The sequence below is a fragment of the Trachymyrmex septentrionalis genome, unplaced genomic scaffold (genome assembly GCF_001594115.1).
Source record: "Trachymyrmex septentrionalis isolate Tsep2-gDNA-1 unplaced genomic scaffold, Tsep1.0 scaffold178, whole genome shotgun sequence".
NCBI classification, from domain to species: domain Eukaryota; kingdom Metazoa; phylum Arthropoda; class Insecta; order Hymenoptera; family Formicidae; genus Trachymyrmex; species Trachymyrmex septentrionalis.
The window spans coordinates 871,857-886,148 of NW_017304949.1; the positions used below are offsets into that span (position 1 = coordinate 871,857).

At 37.0% G+C, this 14,292-nt stretch overlaps 1 protein-coding gene across 2 annotated transcripts in view; it reads left to right on the top strand.

Moving 5' to 3' along the window:
• Positions 1-2,850: 2,850 nt before the first annotated feature.
• Positions 2,851-14,292, top strand: part of LOC108746562 (cytohesin-1) — a 20,155-nt gene continuing 8,713 nt past the window's right edge. The window contains exons 1-2 of one of the 2 annotated variants that reach the window (XM_018483411.1): positions 2,851-3,048; positions 4,451-4,524. In XM_018483411.1, coding sequence (XP_018338913.1) covers positions 2,913-3,048; positions 4,451-4,524 — 210 coding nt within the window. In that variant the 5' untranslated portion in view covers positions 2,851-2,912. Of the gene's footprint in view, positions 3,049-4,450; positions 4,525-8,109; positions 9,153-14,292 lie in introns of those variants that run through there. The other variant, XM_018483410.1, reaches the window with a different exon arrangement.

Below are 14,292 nucleotides of genomic sequence, written 5' to 3' on the forward strand. Positions count from 1 at the left end.
GCCTTTTTTCATTCTGTCAAAACTCACTAGAGTTATTCGCGTCGTACTCCAAATGCTTGGAGTGAATAAGAGCTGTTATAGGAACATATTAGAGCATCCAACGCGAATAACTTTAACCTTACTATTACAATGAAATAATCTGATGAATGATGAATAATCATTATATATAGTTCTTTTTTTTCACAATTTTTTGGAGTTGACACAGACCTGAAACAGACAGCTAAAATCAAAGTGCTCTTCCAAGAGAAGAGCTAACCTATATATTATATACAGGGTGGGCCATCTATTGGTACGTTTTTGAATTTCGTCGTATGGCAACACCAAACGAGCTACAGACCCGAAATTTTGACAGTTTATTAGTCATACCGTCCGCGGCACGAAACAACATGTTTTCTCTTGAAGAGCGTTTTGAAATTTTAAAAACTTATTTTCAAAGTCAGTGCTGTGTCGCCGAAACTGTACGAATTTTGAAAAGAAATATGGGTCGTGATAGAGCACCCACCGAAGGAGCTATACGCAAATTGGTGAGGAAAGTTCGTGAGAAAGGGATGTTAGTGGATGACAGAAGTGGTCCCAGAGCTCGGACAGTGCGCACACCCGAGAATATTGAGGCTGTGGCCCAAAGTGTGAGACAGAATCCGACGACTTCAACTCGACGCCGATCGCAGCAACTGAGCATTAGTCGCACCAGCCTGAGGAGAATACTGCACATTAATAATTGGGGTGACCGAATGGCATACTGTAAGGCCAGTAGAGGGAGCCACATGAACGAAATCGTTTTTCATTCTTGACGCGGATACTTTTAGCTTCACAACAAAAAAAAAATTAATAAAAAATATCAATGTATGCTCATTTGATCGCATTTTTAAAAACGTACCAATAGATGGCCCACCCTTTAATTATATAATTATATAAGTTAACGATTCTCTCAAAAAGAAAACTTTCTTGCTCGGTTTTCTTCTTTATTTTCGTTCACTTTTTCACTTCACTTCACTTTTTCACGAGACTAGTCTCTTGAGGTTTCTCACACAACACTATCAAATGGACAATGTAGGTTATATTTCCCTCAAAATTTCTGCTCTCAGCTCTTTAAATGGAACATTGAAACAATCATTTAAATAGAAAGAGAACAATAAAGAAGGAGGAAATGAGACGGGGCAACTTGCTTATTTCGCGCATGCGTACTCCATTTTGGCCACGCAAAATCACGGAGAGTTGTGCTACTGTACATACTGTGACGGTGTGCTCAATTTGCAAGCGTCTCTCTCGAACTCCGCCGTCTCTGTCTATAGTTGTGTTCCAAAATTTACTGCCAGTACTGAAAATCTATAGTGGACGTGACGTAAACTATAGATTTTCAGTACTGGCAATAAATTTTGTAACACAGCTTGCATTAGCGTTTTCGGCCTAACCAGGTTTGCACCAACTTGGGTTAAAAAATGTTTCACTAATTGGATGCATCCAGAAGCGACGATCGCTCACTGAGCAAAAAAGGGATTAATCAATTATTAATATGTTTATTATAATTCGTGTAGAATAACTTTGTCTACTATAAATAATCTTTAATATCATCTTTCTTACTTATTTGTTACTGTTTATTATTTCTCTAATGCCATATTTAGGCCGTAAGGTTACGTAACGCTCAGTGAGTGGTGGAGCGTAATTGTAAGTCGCTCCATCGTTGAACTATATATACACTGGAATGGACATCGAGGAAAATTCCTGATCACAATTGATCAGCCGCCATTTTAATTGAAACGATATTTGAGCGAATCAGAAACATTCGCGCGCGCGCGCTGCTATCGATGTATCAATCGATATATTACTACTGATGTATGGAAATCTATATGAACATGAATGGTATGTAAACAAAAATAATGTCACCTCAATTTTATAAGTACATTCAATAAAATAACGTTAATAACACTCTTCATATCCTACATCGTTAACACATGTGCAGGAAGTGTGATTAGTCAATTGTTAGAGATTACGGCATATGGCCAATATAAACGCTCCTTTAAGCCTATTCTACAATAGTCGTAAGCGTAGTTGTAAGTGGTTGTAGTTATAAGAATTAACCAATTACAGTCAAATATTCTCCTCACATTCGACTTGATTGGTCAATTCTTACAACTACAACCACTCACTGAGTGTCACTAGTTTCCACCAAAGATTCAAACCGCAAGGATCAACTAATTACAGTCGAACATTCTCCTGTCGTTCGACTGTAACAGGGGAATACTCGACTGTAGTTGGTTGGTTCTTGCATTCTGATTCGGATCGAACCCTCGATGAAAACTAAGCCACTTTCAGAGCATAATGTCAAAGAATAACGAATTTATTCGTAGGTTATGTGTGTTCGGTTGTATGTGCATAAACGTATATGAAAGGAGTTTTGCGATTTGAATGCCACCTACTGAGCACCACCAATACCAATTCAGAAAGCTGAGTATCAATCATGAAACTTTTTTCCTAAGATGAAAAGTGGAAAGTGAAAAATTTCTCCATTAACTTCAATGGTTAAAATTTTCACTTTTCTCTTTCCATCCTTTGATAATCTAATTTTGACCACATTTTTTAAAGCTTAGTTTGGCCTTCTACTCTCTATGCTTTCTATGACTTCATGCTTTCCATCATGATTATTATTGTACGCAGCCAAAAACGCTAACTTTATTGGTAATACAGGCGACTTGAGAATCCCATCCCATTGATTCTCGCGAAAAAGATGTCGCTAGGTGGATGTTGGATTGCAATAGTGGCAATTTGGCAATAGTGCTACGGGCGAACATTAGTTTTTAGTTCACTCAGCGGAACTAGGTGGTGCTGAACAGCGTCAGTCTCGGTGAGACTGGAGTCTGGGACGTGAGTTCTCGTCGTTCTCGATGAAAATCAGTGAAAATGGAGCCGCTTGAATGAAGGTGGGTGATTTTGTGCGCGCGCGTGAGTCCGAAAAGTGCTATTTTTCGGAGATGTGGCAAGATTTGGGTGGTCTAGGGAGTGTAGGAGTGAATTCTGGTGCTCATCAGGTCGATCAATTTGGAACGACGGGTAAGATATTTATCGATAAATTCTCAGTACATATATTATGTCTGTTTGTGGAACGAAAGCCAACATGTATCGAGTCTTTCTCCATGATAGGAGCGCACGCGCTCACGCTCTCCTTCTCCATCGTGTATCTATACACACACGCACACACACACACACACACACACCACACACACACACACACACACACACACACACACACACACACACACACACACACACACACACATATATATATATATACACCGAATATACATATACGCATAGTCACGCATAGTAAACAAAACGGAAGGACGTTGACAATGAGTTTCCTTCAATTTCCTTGCGTCCTCGCCTCAAGATCTCGTCACACTCGTCACCTCGTCACTCCCAAGATGTAGCGAGAATCGATGTTCGAGACGCGCTCGATTATTTTCTTTTCCTTTTTTTTTCCTTCTATCGCTCCATCTATTCCAAGATCTTGTATTTGTAACGTCGAGCTCGAGGGAGAGAACAAGTTTCAACAATTCGAGCAAATTATTTCCGAGAAGCACAGCTTCGGAGAAATATACTCGCGCTATTTTTTTTTATTAGCGATAACATACATATTCTATTAAATATCACTAAGAATATACAGATTATTACTTATGTGTACATCTGTAATTAACAATTTGAGAGGTATCTAAAAGTACGTCGTAAAAGTAATCGATCGTGTTTTTTTATTTTAGGAAAAAAAAACGTTTAACAAGTATTCATTGAACATTGTACGTGCACATTGGTTGCAAGTCTTATCATGGATCGAAGACAGGACCGTTGCAATCGCAGTTATAGCCGTCGTGCCTCGAGAGTTTTAATCGTTCTCTTTTGCCATTTTGGCAGTTCAATTGTCATATATTAGCGTACTATCGAAATTAGCTAATCAAATTAGCTTTTCGAGAGGAACGCAGCGCGGCATCGCGACGCGTATCGATTATACATATATGTATGTATACAAACTCTGTGTTGTGCGTGATGTACGAAATTTTCTTTTCTGAGGAAGTACAATATAACAATGTATATAACTTACATGCATAAAGTAAAAAAAATAATAGTTTAATTTAATAGGAATCGATTAACTCAACTCTGGCGAATTGGAAAGTCGCGACTATTGTCACATGACGAAATTCTTAACTCGAAAGCTCTATTTTTAGACCTTTCCGTAAATTACTGCTAACGAGGTGTCTCCTTCCCAACGAGGACACGAGACATTCCAATCTGTAATCAACTAATCATCCTTTCCTTGAACGATTATTATTCGAGAATGCGTTGAAGAGAGAAAGCGTTTATTGTCTGTATCCGCACAAATTTGGCAAGAAAACGTACACACACGCGCGCGTTGTTTTGACGTTAGGATATTTGTAATTCGATGATTATCTTATGATTGTAGAATTGACTCCCGAGCAAGAGAAGATCCTGCTAGATATAAGGCGGAAGAAAACGGAATTGCTGCTTGAAATACAAGTGAGTATGTTAATTACGTAAGCTAAGTGTACTAATAATAATACTTGTTTTATTTTGAAGTATATTAGTTGGCATTCGTAATGTTTATTATTATGACAAAACGGAAAGATGCATAATGTGATGACATTTTATCTATGAGACGGAAATGATATCACTCGTCAAGAATTTTTACCTACATAGAACAAAATGACACACACTCATCGAGATTCTCGTTTATCACTCGTAGCTGCAAAGATGTCAAGTGAGTCTGATGTTTTACCGATATATTCCATTGAATAGATCTGTGCGATAGCCACCGGTATTTACAATTGCAATAAATATATCTGATAAATCGATTCAATATGTAAATAGGAAATAAAATTTAAAAGGGAAAAGAGTCGTCTATTACAATTTTATAATTCAGGAATCTGTTTACTTGTAATTATTTCGATCTGATTTAATTTTTTGAAATAGTGTATTAAAAATAGTTTATCAATTACAGAATTTAAAGACGCAAAAAATAATTTCTACATGTTTTACAATTTTACATGTATTACAATTATTAACGCAACGCTGCAATGACTGATAATCAGAATCTATATAGCCAGAAAGATTCCAGGATGTTCTTACGATAAGACTGTTTCCGCAATGCCTCGATAGTCTCGCTTACTCATCTGTTTATATCTGTTTAAGGAAATGAGACGTCACATAGATAGTAATATGCCCGAATACAATGAATACAAAAATTTGTAATTGAGCTCCAAACTGTATTTATTCAAAATTTTCACATAAGAAAAAATGTAATCGTATATCCATTCAAAATTTTGAGTTTTCAAAAAATATTTATTCACAAAAAAACTATGAATATTTAACGAGTATTCATATTCATTCAAACAAAATATAAACTAAAAAAGAAAGCTCCAATAAGCAATCGTTACCTCTTAACTATAACCGGTACTTTGATGATTAAGTAAAAAAAAAATGAATTTATTTATTTTTTTTTAATATTCATTGTAATATTCAGATTTTATAAAGAAAACTTAGAAATTTTGAAAAATATTTTAAGATATACAGTAAAATATACATTTTTTATTTATAAATCTATCTATTTGATAGAACGCCATACATATTTCGATATAACTCCGATACGAATACAGTAATGCTATAAATATTTTATAGGATACCTTTGGCGCGACGTTCATTATGATCTGTGGGCATTAAAAATTCCGAGATATATTATTTATTCTCAATAAAAATGTAAGTCTTTGTAAGTCGCGGAGTAAGCGCACGGTGTAATCGTAGTCATTGTTTTTATAGATTTCTGTTTTCTCTTGTAGGCTTGCAAGCTATGCGCAGATAATACAGAGTAAAAGTGAATACGAAACGAAAATATTCATTCAAATGGAATGAAAAAATATTTATTTGTTTCTTAACGAAAAAAGAAATGTATTCGAATGAGTATTTTCATTCATTTTTTATTCATTTATTCGAATATTAGGTGTATTCATTGGACACATTAGTAGATAGAAAAAAATCACAACGCGCTCTCACTACACTTGTGGCATGAAATTCTTGTTTTCTCCGATTTCTATTCGAAATTCGAACAACGCGCTTGTTGCTTCACTCGTTCATGGAATTTGTGGATATCAAAACAAATTCATAGTTCATAGCAGAACGTCTGTTTAGTACGCGGTTTGCCGCGATCGCGATACTATATCGTGATTTACGATACATAGAATAAATATCAGCCGTTTAGACAGTAAATATCAAACGAAAGGAATCTGTATAATGCTTTGAATAAGTTTCGTAAAGTCGTTGCATGGTTTAACAGGTTTATTCAGGGCGTCAATGACACGAAATTTGTACACGTTTCGAGACAATTGTCGTTTCGGGACATGCTGGTCGTGTTGTCTAACGTTTGGTATGCGAAGCAGACGTCGTCGACAGGTGATACGATTAAGTTTTCCAAAGATGCATTAATTTACTAGATTTCTACTCGTGTGGTAACTCGGTGGTGCCGATTACTAAGTTACTATGTATTATATACGAGTATATTCAGGGTCGACAACGAATAGACTATGCATGCGTGTAAGTAATTAACTTGGTTGATCGCTGATTCAGCAGCTTTAACAACATCTGATGAATTAGATAATTATAATTTCAAATCTCTACTTTATTTCCTCGATCGATACTTTTCTCGAGCGAATAGTTGCAAAACACATATACATACATATAAGAAGTTGAATTTGCGCGCGCGCGCGACAGATTAACTATTAGACTTATTAGTTTCTACAATAAATGTGAAAGTTGTTACGAGAAATACTTGTGTCAGTTATAAATTTCTTTCTTTTCAATCGTTTGCTTAGCTATCTGTTATGTTTGTACGGTGTTATATGTACGGATATAATTCGATGGGAAAAAAAAGATGGTGAATCTCAGAAACTACTTTGGAAACTCTGAGAACTCTGGCACATCCGGCCACAAGGAAACTAATAGCGCAACAGGATATCTCTAATTGAGAAATCTTTCCAGAAATTTGCATAATGCATAATTTCATTATGTATAATGTGAAAGGGACCGATCTTTGTGTGGACGGTAACGTTAACAACGTGGAAATGAATGAAATTGATTGCGCGCATGCAAAGGTTAAAAAGATAATTCTCATAATTTATTCTGCAGAACTGTTAAAGCGTTCAAGCTTATATAATAAAAATGTTACGCCAATGATACGTATCTCTGCGATCGTGTTTATCCAATATATATCGCGGTGATGCAGCTGAGTAAAGTAACTTTAGATAAATGTTTTTGTATAATAATTCAAATCAAGTCAAGTTGGCAATGTTTAGTAACATTTTATAAGCGCACACCCTTTTCTCGGGGTGAGCTCACCATAGTCCTAATTTTAAAAAGATTTCCGTTTAAAGGTATTAATATTGCGAATCAATTGTTCATCAATTGTTATCATTTGTGATAATTACATCCTATATATATTTCGATATCTGATTATAAAACTGAGCATTATATTTGTCAATATATTCTTGTTGTGTTGCTCGAAGTGCAGCACAAAAAGCACATTACTGAATATATTATAATTCCAATAATACATTAAACTGCAAATACATAACTGAAATTATTGATTGTCTAACTCTAATAAAGTATTAGTCAACTTAATTGATCGCTGCGTTTACTCTAAGAATTTTAACACTATTGCAGGGTGACGCATAGATGTACATATGATAGATGGTGCGCGACGCGACGCGAGTAATTCCCCAAAGAGGAAGCAGAGACGCGCAACTGACTATTAGCTGACACATCTATTTCGTACTAACATCATTCAACGACACCAACGTCATTGACGCGCCCGCTTTCCCTTCCCTTCCCTTCCCTTCCCTTCCGTTTCGTTACGTTCCGTTCCGTTCCGTTCTTTCATCGAATAACAACGCGTAGATACGCGAATTGCCAGCACGTAAACGATCTTTTCGCGAGACCAATCTTGTGAATTGTATTACTTATCGCGCTCGCGAGAGAATCAGAAAAAGAGAGAGGGAGGGAGAATCACTCGATCGACTCTGAATCGATTCTGAGTCATTCAATTCGACGCGACGATATCGTCATTGACGTGTTTGTCAAACTGTTCCGCACGAATTTGATCAAATCTCGAATAATCTGCCAGATCTGCCGCGTGGATTCGTTGGAAATGCATTAATACACAAATAAGAGAAATATTTGTACGGGACAGTTAATCGCGCGACCGCAGCGAGGCGCCAGTGTGCCTGATTCGCACGGTGCCCGCCAGATTCCAGAAGCAGAACCGTCCAACACCGTCAGAACACTCAGAACTCGGAACCCACCGCAGTGGCTGGCGGCTGCCACTCGAGACTCGAGAGCAGTGCCGAGACTGCCGAGAGTGCCAGTACAGCCAGCCAGTCGATCGTGTCGATTCGAGTCATACACGCGATTTGTTGATTGTGCGGATCCGCCGCTTTCGCGCTTGAAATTTGAATGTGATCTCGACGATAGTCAAAAGTGTATGCGTGTACGCGTAAGGAATTTCACTTTCTCACGGTGCTTTGGACGAGAATCGAAAGAGACGGGATGTAATTATAGACGAAGAGATTAAAGGTACGAAAGGTGCGCGCGTGTAGCGTCGTCGTCGTCTTCGTTGCGTCGTGCTCAGGTCGTTGCACTTCCGACCGCGTGCTCTACGTGCTCTACGTGCTCTACGTGCTGTATGTGCTCCGCGACCTTTGCACCTCGTCTATTTCTCGGCGCGAACGCGAGCGATGTCCGATCGTAACGGGGAGTATGGTGAAGAAGGCGGGATTGGCGGGAAGCCTTCACGAAGCGAATATCGTCTTTTCGCCGGGAAGACGGAAAGGAGCAAGTAAAGGCGCGGCAACTCGCGACTGTGGGTGACCGGGTGACCGAGAATGATCTTCACCGGCAGATCGGTAGACGGTCTCGACGAGGTACGAGGCGGCAGTGGTGCGAGTGGTATTCAGCAGGACGGTGCCGGTGGACGCAGAGACGTGAGCGCCGTCGCTATCGCTGCCGGATGGTTCTCCAGTTTGCGGAGACCCGGCAAGAGGAAGAAGAGTTATCAGAAGCAAGCTAAGAGTGCCTGGGACCTCACCGTATTATCCACCACGGTCAGTCCAACACGGAACACCAAGGCCGTTTCATTTCCATTTTCCATTTTCCCGCCTCATTGTCATTGTTCAATTTCTTCTTTGTAGGTACACATGTAGCTTTAAGCTGACTTTTCATACGCAGCACGCTGCAGCAGCAATTCGTAACTATTGGTTAATAATTTTACATGAGACGACGCACTTCTTCCGACGCAAAGTATATTTTGCCGCATCTCATTGGAAGTTCAACCAAACGAATAACAAGCAGCAAAGAATTCGAAGCCGAGACAGTTTGCAATATTTGCAAAAAATGTGTGAATGAAAATTGAGTACATTTATAATGAGTACATTTTTATTAAGATTTGAAGTGATGGGGATACTCTAAATTCTAAATAACTACCTGAAATGATAATTGTCCAAATTGTAACTGCACTAACAGTTGCTATATAATCACAAGTTTTTAGCTTTTTAAGTTTTCCACATTAATTTTCGAACAGAGCAAATAAAAGACACATATCTGAGGTTAAACTTGAATTACTGTTGCTTGAATTGACTGTTGCCGTTATTCCTTTTCATGCGCAACAAATGCAGCGGAAGCAGTTACGAAAAATTGGCATCACGTGATAGTTTTGCTGTTGCAGCGTGCTGCACATGAAAAGGCATCTTCGGACGTAGAGAATTTAATTAAAAGGATATCGGGAATATCAAAAATACCGACGCGGCGCGAAAACGATACGCCTAAAGTCCCGCGCGATCCTTCAAGGTCGACTCGCCAGATTTATTTCTAGAAATTCTACATCTATCGTTCGAAGCTTAACCGCGGCGCTGCGTCGTCGAATGTTGTATTAACAGGAATAACGGTTTTGAATTTGTTCAAGGACGTCGCGTGAGAAAATAGATATTTCAAGCTTCAAGTCTGCTGATATTTAGTAGACTTTTGTCAATTGCGAAAGAAACAATAGTCACGTGCGCGCGCGGTAATAGAGACGTTGGTAATAATTACGTTGTAATTTTTCAAGTAAGAATGACATTAAAGTTTCAAACATGTCACGCGTAATATTTTCAAGTTTCGACTAACAATTAGTTGGCGTTGAAAATCAAAATGACAGTTCAAACTATGACCTACGACATCATGACATCCATATGACTCGCCTATTAGAAAGACGAAAGTGAAGAATCAAATGCGAGATAGATGTTGATCGCTTCCATATTCTAACGTGTTACGTGAATGTAAGATTACATATATAATGAGATGCGCGTATAATGAGAAGATGGAATTGAAGCCGTCTGGCAATTGCCGGGTGATAGCAATCGCGAAAATACATTTGTCGAATATTTAATGTAAACGTTTGTTACTTTCGTCAATAAGGTAATATCGCACAAGCAACGTCACGAATTGAAGAGGCTTATTTATAGAAGAAACCGAGATGGGGACGCACTAGGTCGCGTCGTATAATATAACGCGGCAATGATATATAGCGGTGATGTGCAAGTCGTATAGATCGAATAATAGAATTAAGTATATACACTTCTCTTAACACGACGCGATTTATCTCGAGGATATAAATAATTAAAATTACTACGGCGCCCTGGATAGTCTCTAGATAGGTATAGTTACATCATCTGAGGAAAGCAACGAATCGTGTTTCACCCTTCTTTTTCTTCTCCCTATTTAGTCCTGTATGGTAAAAGAGATTAGCCAGGTCAGTGATAGATTGAATCAACCGTTCGAATTCAATGATACGATGACACGGGCATATAGTGATATGGAGCGAAAATAGATCGATAACTTACACTTACCGCGTACATACGCGTAACACTAGATTTAAATAGCCTACTTTGACACATCTTTCACCCGAGGTGTACGCATTTACCCGCTAAGAGAGATAAATATAATCCCTGTACGATGAACGAGGCGAGAGTCTGACCGGCTCGACCCATATACTTGTTCCTGATCTGTAAGCGTGAGCGTGCGGTTAAGAAAAAATATATTAGGCAAAGTGTAATCGCGTAGACCAAGTCGATTATGCAAATAATTGTTGTTAAAACGAGAGAACACATAAGCGTTCTAAATGCTAAAGTCTACATACTCCATGTCTTGTTTGCCAAATAGAAAGAAAAACAACATACGAAACGAAAAACAGGTGGTGATTTGGTGAATATAATTATAATGGCGGATGGACCATTTGGTTCATTTCGCACAATGATTAATTTAACACCCGATTAAGTGATGAATTAGCGAAAAGTTAATTGCTCTCGATATATGATATATACTTATATGTTCACATCGATCATTACTGCGAATAATAACATCTCGGTGTTAGAAGTTAGAATCAAGAATTAGTGCGTTATTAATCGGCAATTTGTGTTTTTTTTTTGCTTACATCTTAATCTTATTGTTAAGTTGGTTAATTTATATGTATAGAAAGAATTTCAATATTTTCAATTCATGTAGATGCGGAAAATCACTTTGTTTGGACCATCAAAATAATTAAATATAATGTAGCCGATTGCTAGAAATCTTTCCGCAGCAGTCATGTGCAACATTTGAGCGTGTTCCACATAATTATAATATTTTCAATTATAATATTTTCTGTATCTAGATCAAATTTTAGACATTTTTTTTTTAGCAAAATTTTCATTCTCACCTGCAGCCACGTTCCCCAGCATCATTATCGTGCGATTAATTTTAACAATACGATCCCGTTCTCATTCTGCGCATTCAGGTCTTTGTTTTCATGTACTATCATAATAATCAGGAAAAGACGTGGCATATAAGTGAATAACGGATAACGGATTATCGTGAAACCTTAAAAGTTTAAAGTCATTGTCCGTTACACTCGAGTAATGAGAAAAACGCTTGTATGCTTTCGCGTTTTGCGTGCGTTTCTTCCGCGAATTAGTAACTCTTGGATTGTAGCCAAATGCTCATTGCAGTTTTCTACGACTCGGAAAATTCGCGTAGCATTTTGAACTAGTCCGTCCATTTCTTCACTGTAACTCGCATTCACATCTATCGCGGTCTTCTTGAACGAAAGGAAGGAAGAGAGTTATCATCTTATCATCCAGATTTATAATTAATCGTGTTTATTAGTCGTATGATTAGCCAGGAGTAACGAAGCGAAACTTTATGTTTTCGTTTAAGTTATCGATTTGAATAAAAACGGATTATCGTTTGGTCTGTGAGCTTTGACCATGCGATTTCACGAAATAAATTATTTTATGTTGGTTTTCGTAAATTTTGCACATTTTTGAAACGAAAAATTTGTATATTGCATTAAGAGTAAAAATAATCATACATCACCTATGCATTTGCACATAATATTGTAAAACGTCTTTAGTATGGGTAGATACACTAACAATGTCGTAATAAAACATATAATATTTAATGTTTGAGAGTATATTCGTGTTTTCTTTTTTATACATTACATGCATATGTATTATATATTATGTATAGACCCAAGCAGAAGAAGTCATTTTGATATCAAAATGACGCCAAAATGATCATTAAAAGTCATTTTTTAATCATTTCCGATTCATTTTAATATAATTTTAACGTTATCGTGACTTGTTCTACTCGAGGATGCATATTATATTTTTATCATCAGAATTAAAAAGTTTTATCTATATTATTTTCTTTACAAATATTTTATGCATTGTAATAAGAAAATTCTTGTTTCTTTTATTTATATACATATATATATATCGTACGAATGGAAAATATTTCCCATTCAAATTGGATTTGAACGCGATTTATCGTATCGAATTCCAAATATGTACTATATTTATACAATAGTAAAATCTTGTTAAGAGTTTATATTAATCGCGACAATGGCAGTATGGTATAATGAAAAACGAGAATGAATGTCATTAAAAAGAATACATGTTCGTAAAAAACAATTATTTTTGAGACAACGCTCAGCCCAAGTTAAGCTCAGTAATGTTAAATCATCGCACAGGCATGCAATTTGTTTGCGTACTTTCGTGACGCAGACTGGTTACAAAACTCGTGTGTAGCACATACATCTGACTTGGTACCAACCGGATAAAGTAGCATCTAATCGAATGGGAACGGAAACTTTCGCTCTTCGTTTAACCGATTAGTTGTTGTTTCGTCACGACACTGAAATTAAAGGAGACACAATGAACAGTATATAGATTATTATTGTATGTAAACGTTATTTTTTCAGGAGATTTACTTGCATTAAATTTATCGATACACGCACGCACGGCTATAAAATAATATTTTTTTCAAACAATCCCATATAGGGTTTTACTCTATCGGCCCAACACTGAGCTAGTACTGACTGTTATAGTTACAGTATGTATAGTTAGGACCTAAAAGTAGCTAAAAGGTTTTTTTGCTACAGGTTTTTTTTCGATGGATTTCGGAATGCAGCTTGCTCATCGAGCGATTGAGGTTCTTATTTATGGGTCGACAAATAAGAACAAAGAAAAATTAGCAATTGCTCGGTAAGTAGGCTGCATTCCGAAATCCATTTAAAAAAAAGTGTTGCAACCTTTTAGGCTCTGACTGTACTGATTGACAGAATGTTTGCCGTTAGTCGACAATCGTAGCGTTGACTAAGCGTTGGTGTCATTGTAACTGCTGGCGATCCTACATGGGAATGCTTTATTTTCTTGCATGCGATAATCGACACTAAGCAATTCTAAAAAATATACTTTTCTCTAAAAGTCAAGTAAAGTTACAATTTTCATCGATATCATTGATATCACGGTCATTTTTATAAAATTAAGATTATTGTTGTACATTACAATACATAATTCCTTCAAAATCACTTCAGCACATCTATGAAAGAACGTTCTTTAATAGTCTGCCTACTCTCGTGTTTGTCTTACGTGAGTGTTTTGACTCATCGATTTAGAGGGAACTGATAATGGATATATCTTTCCTTGCTGTTATCGATAATTCATATTTAGCTTAATTATCATTAAAGTAATCTATTTCCTATTATAAAAGTAGGAAAATTTCTTGACGTGATGAAGTTGACGTTTCAAGGAGAGATCAAATGTGATAGTAGTCAAATGTTTCGAGATCGAAAACGCTTATATTGTATATGTACATACATACATACATACATACGACATACTATACATACATGAGAAAATAAAGGAAATGCTCTGCATACGTGAAATACAA